Source organism: Pteropus vampyrus, unplaced genomic scaffold (assembly GCF_000151845.1).
Source record: "Pteropus vampyrus isolate Shadow unplaced genomic scaffold, Pvam_2.0 Scaffold141, whole genome shotgun sequence".
Taxonomy (NCBI): Eukaryota; Metazoa; Chordata; class Mammalia; order Chiroptera; family Pteropodidae; genus Pteropus; species Pteropus vampyrus.
This window is the reverse complement of record NW_011888922.1, coordinates 2,671,708-2,679,004: the sequence shown is the minus strand read 5'-3', so window position 1 is coordinate 2,679,004 and position 7,297 is coordinate 2,671,708. Positions and strand designations below refer to the sequence as shown.

At 36.4% G+C, this 7,297-nt stretch overlaps 1 protein-coding gene across 1 annotated transcript in view; it reads right to left on the bottom strand.

The window, feature by feature from the left end:
* GDPD4 (glycerophosphodiester phosphodiesterase domain containing 4) overlaps window positions 1-7,297 on the bottom strand; it is a 73,567-nt gene that overhangs the window by 34,987 nt on the left and 31,283 nt on the right. Inside the window, exon 9 of the mRNA XM_011368430.1 lies at window positions 7,101-7,251. Coding sequence (XP_011366732.1) covers window positions 7,101-7,251 — 151 coding nt within the window. The remainder of the gene's footprint in view (window positions 1-7,100; window positions 7,252-7,297) is intronic.

The following is a 7,297-nucleotide window of genomic DNA, read 5'->3' as shown; positions in this document are numbered from 1 at the left end:
ACTTTACAAAAAGCACCACCAGAAGAAATGTACTGCAGACTAAATATTTTCAGGAGTCACAGAAAATTCTATTGCCGATTATCCAATTATAGCTAAGGATATTAGCATATTGATTCAAAAAATAATCAAATAATTGGCCATTGTACTAGAACCCCTGAGGGGAAAAGAGGCACAATAATTAGAGTCAAACTCATGAGAGTTCGAATAAACTCTGTTGATGTGTTGCCTAAAATTCTCTCAATGCTGAAGGTAAGGAAAATCTAAGTCAACTAATACAGACTTAATATAATAAGGATTAATTATCCCTTGCATTAGTCCAAGCAATATGTCTTGTTTTACCTGCTTTATATAAAACCCCAAAACTGAGATGGTAGATGATATAGATTCATCCCATATCTCTGAGCTATTAACCAAAGAGTTATACCTCTTTTTCTAGTACTGCCTAACTCTTTGATTCTATCTCTATTTACTTTCATGTCCTAGCTGAAGATAGCCAATGCCTATAGCTTTCACTAGTGAAAAATCAACAATTTACCTGGAAAGTTATGCTTCAGGCATTTACTGAAAGCCCATCCTACTCTTCTCAAGCCAAATCAAGATCTTAAGGATATGCAGCATCTCAACTCAAAATTCTAAGATTGACTCTATAGCTCTCTGTGTAAAACTTCCAACGAGAAAAATTTTAATTCTACAAAATAATGGTTCATTATCCAGGGTTCAGCAAACTTATTCTGTGAAGGGCCGCATACTAAATATTTTTGACTTTGTGAGATATACAGTCTCTCTTGCAGCTATTTAATTCTATTATACAGTAAGAACAACTTATAAGTGAATAAGAATGACTGTGTTCCATTAAACTTTATTTATGGATCCTAAAATTTGAGTTTTATATATTTTTTACACATCATGAAACAATATTCTTTGATTTTTTTCCATTATTTAAAAATGTAATAACCATTCTTATCTCACAGGCTATACAAAAACAGCCAGTGGGCTGAAGTTGGACAGCAGGCCAACCCCTGATCTACGCCATGATATGCTGGCTAAGGAAGGACATAATCTAATGAGAGATTACAAATTATCCAAAATCATCCAAGGCCAACCACTAAAGACAATTAAGATGATTTCTGGGATTAAATGGGTATTCTAAAGTATAGGTAGCAAGCTTTTTGAACTAGGCCTCTGTGTGGTTTGACTTAGACATCTTAGAACCATTCGCACAAAACACAGAAACCAAAAAAAACCATCGGTAACCTCAAAATATTTCTTCAACAACCATCATTACTGATCATCCAATCATCATAAACCTTTCTTTCTGAAAGTACACAATAGGAGAGGCCATGGTCTAAGGGCATTAATGACTTGCACACATCAAAGACTCATTGCTTATAACTATCCATCCCCAGATCCAGTAGCAATGCTTTTTATCTTTCCTCAGAAAAAAATGCAGTCTGAGTTAAATTAGTCTAAGGATCTTCAGATCCTTCACAAGGTTCATCTTTCTTTTTTATGGCACCACATTCAATACAATCCCTGTTGTTAACTGAAAATACCCAACGTTTTTGTTAGTTGATTAATTACCATACAGTTCCTTCACCTCATTTGACTGTTCGCCAATATAACACTTTTTATTTTTTCCAGCTTTACTGAAATATAGTAGACAATCAGTTGCTCATATTTACATTGTACAATTCAATGAGGTTTTTTTCAGTTATACTTGGCATACAATAATATACCAGTTTCAGTTGTACAGCATTGTGATCAGAGATATACATAACTCACAAAGCAATCACTCCACTAAATCTAGTACCCCTTTTCCCCTTACATATTTATTACATTATTAAACATCTTCCTCATGCTACACTCTACATCTCCATGTCTATTCTGCAACTATCCATTTGTACCTCTTAACCCCTTTGCCTTTTTGCCATCCCTCTAACCCCTCTCCCATTTAGCAGCCCTCTAAATATTCTCTGTATCTATATGTTTATTTCCACTTTTGTTGTTGTTGTTGTTGATCTTGTTCTTTAGATTCCACATGTATGTGAAATTACGCAATATGTTTTTCTCTATCTGACCCATTTCATTCAGTGCAATACCCTCTAGGTCCATCAAGGCAATAACTTTTTCCATCCCCTTTCTTTTAGTCTCCGTGTGTATCTTTTAATCTGAAGTGAAAATCTTGTAGACAGCATATGTAGTGGTCTTGTTTTCTTATCCATACAGACATTCTATGTTTTGGTTGGAGCACTTAATTCTTTTCCATTTGAGGTACTTCTTATAGGAATGTAGTTATTAACATTCTTTATTACTGTTTTTGATACATGTTTTTTCTTCTTAAAGAAGTCTCTCCAACATTTCCTGTAACACTGGGCTGGTGGTGATAAATTCCTTTAGCTTATTTTTGTCTGGGAAGCACTTTATCTGTTCTTCGACTCTAAATGATAACTTTGCTGAATAAAGTATTCTTAGTTGTAGATCCTAGGTTTTCACCACATCAAATATTTTGTGCCAAACCCTTCTGCCCTGCATGGTTTCTTTTGAGAAATCAGCTGCCAGTCTTATGGGTGCTCCCTTATAGATAACTGCTTTTCTCTTACTGCTTTCAAGATCCTCTGTTTATATTTAAACTGTTGGCATTTTAGTTATGATGTGTCTTGGTGTAGGACTCTTTGGGGTCCTCTTTCTTGGGACTCTCTGAGCTACCTAAAGTTGTATATCTATTTCCTTCACTAGGTGAGGGTAGTTTTCCATCATTATTTCTTCAAATAGTTCTTTAACATCTTGTTTTCCTTCAGGTTCCCCTATGACACAGATATTTTACATTTAATAGTGTCCCATAGGCTCCTTAAATTATTATTATAGTTTGGCTTTTTCTTACCATTCTAATTGAATGTCCTTGGCTTCCTCATCCTCTCTAATGGCGGTTTGATCCTCTTCTTCATCCACTGTTTATTCCATCTAATATACTCTTCATCTCAGATAATGTGTTCTTTATTTCTGACTGGTTCCCTTTTATAATTTCCATTTTTATGTTTTTTATCTCTTTGTTCAAGTTCTCACTGAATTCATCTACTCCTCCCCTAAGTTCACTGAGCATCTTTATTATCAGTGTTTTCAACTCTATCCGTTAGATTGCTTGACTCCACTTTTCCTTGATCTATGTTCTGTACTTTCATATGGATTCTGCTTCTTTGTCTTCCCATTTTGGCTGCCTTTTTACGACTGTTTCTATGTACTGAGCAAAGCTCCTAAGTCTCCTAGTCTTATTAGTATCTCTTTGTGTAGTAGGTGTCCAATGGCACAGTTGTGAGAGGGGTTCAGCTGCAGACAAGTTTAGCCCCGGCCTGTTCCTCTCTGGGGCCACCTGTTAAGATTCAGCAAGCAATCCACGGATGCTGTGCTTATAGTTGCCTCAAGAAACCATAACAGATACGGAGGTCAGCTGCCACCAGTGTGAGTCTTGGCTCTGCTCAGCAAGGAGCACCTGACTTACCAAGTGGATCAGGTAGAGCCCTGAGTAGAGGCAGGCTGAGTTTCAGGGAATCCTCTAGGCGGAGAAATCTCTGTTATCCAGTTTGATGACATCTCAGCTATGGCAGCACTGGATGCACATACTGGGAGGAGGGAGGGCTGAACAGAGAAACAATGGATACTGCTGGCACTTCTGTCTGAGAGAGATCCTCACTTTGGCCCTCACTCCAACAACTCAGTGTCACCCTGTAAGTCCCTGGTGACCCCGAGCAGCCAACCGGGTGCTGGAACTCAGAGCGAGCAGATCATCACTGTGAAAGTTCGCTCATGGACACGGCCCCTTTAAGAGGCGTCTGCAGCTGCCACAGCCTGTGTCCCACTCTGCCACTCGGGACTGGGCAGCTTCGTCTCTTCACCCCCTCCTACCTTCTACTGTTGCAAATTGATTAATTTTTTTCTCTCCCTAGTTGTTCATCTAGATCCCAGGTGAGTTTCCTTGCTGTTTGCTCCAAGTTTCTGTCACAACTTTGATTTGGTCGCAAGAGGGATGAACAAAGGCTTTATCATGCATGCCATTTTCCCCTCCTCTGTAGCGCTTTTAATATAGCGACTGTACTATCCTTACTGGTGAAGGAGAATCTCATTATTTCTGTAATTACAGAACTGTCCATGCCTGGAATGGTTCTTTTGGATGCTCCTATACCAAATCTTCATTTAATATTGTTTATTGATAGGTTTCATTTTAAAAATTAAAAAAAATAACAGGCTGATTACACAATAATTTTTCTAGATTCTCTTATGTAACTTCAAATCCATTACCAGATATCAAATTGCCTCAAGTTACCAAAATATCGCTCTCACTAGGGTATGTGAGATTGTTAAAAACAAAACAGTACCTATATACATTGATTGCTTGTTTTCTTTTAAATTAATTCACAACTTGGAAATCTATTGTGAAAAAAGAGGTTTTTAACTGTTTCAGGTATCCAAATAGATTGCTGTCCTACAGGTAGAGGTCCAGAGTGAAAGAGACATTAGAGGAAATGGTTTAGCAAATTATCACACTAAACACAATGCTCTGACTAAATTCCTTAGTCAAGGGTATAAAATAGATAAGAAAGACCAATCCATGGAGTTCAAAAATTGTAGCATTAATACACGAAATGTGGCCCCCAATTCTGAAAAGAAAGACTAGAACTAATCAGGTTGCCAGATTCGTGGTGGCCACCTGATAGCACCAATTAATCTCAAATAGATACTTTCCAAATCCTCCATGACATAACTCATCACAGTAGAAATAAAATGACTGCAGTATTAAATAAACACTGATGGAGCAATTTTTCTAATATATAAGAAGATGTAACCAGTTCTTTCCTCATCTGAAACCAATGTATTCAAAAAAAAAAAAAAAAAAAAAAAAAACTGTAAACATAAGACATGGATTAGAACCTTGCCCAAAAGGACCCTTTGAGGATCTTGAAACAGATTGTGTACAGTTTCTTTCCTCTGTGGGTAATGAATTTGTACTAGTAATTGTGTTTATTTTATGGTTGGGCTAAAGCATTTCCCCATTAAATAGCAACTGTAACTTAAAATGGCTTAAAAACCTATTATATATTTGTGTTCTCTACCTAAGCCATTCTGACTTAGCTATCCTATGATAGGAAAAACATTTTACTGGGATATCTATTCCGATTTATGCAAAATTTTGCTCCTTACTACAGCTATCCTTATACAGCTATCCTTATACACACCATACTCCGGAAAAGTGGGAAAAAGACATAAAATATAAAAACTGAAATCAGCCAAACTATCAAATACCTTTAAAATTCCTTTACCTCAAGTATTACCCATTTTCTCTTATGCTTTGTGTTCTTCCCCATAAGGAAGTCCTAGAGATATCCCTGTCAACTAGTCACTTGCAACCTCATGTTTTGGGAATATCTGCAATCAAACTTAACATCAGTCATTTATAAAAACTCTTTCAGCTAAATACTATACATGATTAACCAAGATATCTTAGTCCTGACATTAACAAGAAACAAGCTGGAAAACAGCTCATAGAAAGACTGCCCTTGAACATCAGTGGAAAATGATATTAGATACTCTGAACTCCAGTAGAACAGTTAAAGCAGAAATAATTGAGTCTTGGACACACGTTTCCGAACTAAAATGATATCATTTATCTAAAATAATTGGAAAGATACAGCCATTAGAAATCATAAACCTAGGTTCTCCAGAGAAGCACTAGAAGTCAACAGCTGATCCAAGGTCCTCGGAACTAGCAAACAACTATATGAAGTAGAACAGCTGTCATCAAAAAACAATGAGAAAAGATTCTCCTGATAAATGCCAAACTCACCTTTGAATGCTTTTGTTCTTTATTTTGCGGTCACACTTTTTGTTTTATTGCCTTCAGGTTATACACTGCTATTTAGTCTATCATGTTCCTCTTACTGAAAACAACAATTTGCCCAACCCTAGGATTTCCTAGACAACCACCACTCTAACTATAATTCAGCTCTATCAAACAATTACTAGTGTAGACAATCTGAAAATATGCTGGGCACATCAACCCTTGCCAACTCCTAGCAAATCTGAAATTAATTCTTCTAAAGTGAATTTTGGTTAAAAAATTTTCTAATGAACACTTTAAGAGGTGTTAAACTGCTATCTATTGATTAGATAGAGAGAGAGACAGAGACAGACAGATGGACAGTGCAGTCAGTGGAGGATTGCCACAATTATACTTAAAGATTGTGACTCAACTTGATTATATAAAGCAGTCTAATTCCCAATAATACTTCCCCTTATAGGTTATACTTGCTATTTCCTTGTAGTATTATGGCATATAAAATCCCTAAAAAGACTCAAAAATTTAAAGTCATGAGTTATTCCTATGAATGAGACAAAAGAGCAAATTGTTCAAGTATAGAAATAACTGAAGATAATATAAAGACATTATGATAACTGTATTAGTTTCCAAAAGTTGCTATAACAAATTACTACAAACTTGGTGAGTTATGAAACAGAAATTAGCAACCTGAAATTAACTCTAATTTAGTACCAAATTAGAGTTATGGTGGCCACCATAAATACATTATTTATCATAATGTATTATAATTGCCTGTTTCATATCGTAGCCCGTGAATTCCATTAAAGCTGGCTGTGTGTTTATTCACCGCTATATTCCTGGTGTATAGTACTCAAAAGTCATACAATAAATATTTTTAAATAGTAAGATGATATAATAAAGAAAATAAATATGTTTCCTATTCTGCCTCATCTATGATTGTGAGCTACTTAAAATACCGAGGAAAATGTAATGTATGTGGTAGGCACACTGTAAAAGTTTATGAAATGCTTAGATAAAAAGGAACTAAATGACAACAGTAAGTTTACAAGTGACCATAGAATTTCCAGTGACTGCAGAAAGCAGTAATTAGATTGACTGCATCACTGAAAAAGCCCTCCTGCCAATGCTATAGTTCTACTATCGAAATGGAATGAAATTATGTGTATGCTTGACTGTCTTCATCTAAAGCCTTTCTCTCCAGGAGCAACACACGACCTTGTACAGAAGAGGGAGTCAATGCAGAACTGTAGATCTATGGAATATGTCTTACCTGTACAAACCATTTGCCTGCATTCAGAGTCGACAAGAAATTCCAAGTGAAGAAGGAACTAGGTCTGAAGGAGGCATTTGGCATGACCTCCCTGATATTGGTTGTTCTTCTCAGGTCATTGTCATGCATGAGAAAAGGCACCTCATCATAACTGCAGGCAGAGGAGGAACAGAGGGGAAAGAGTGGATAGGCTGAAC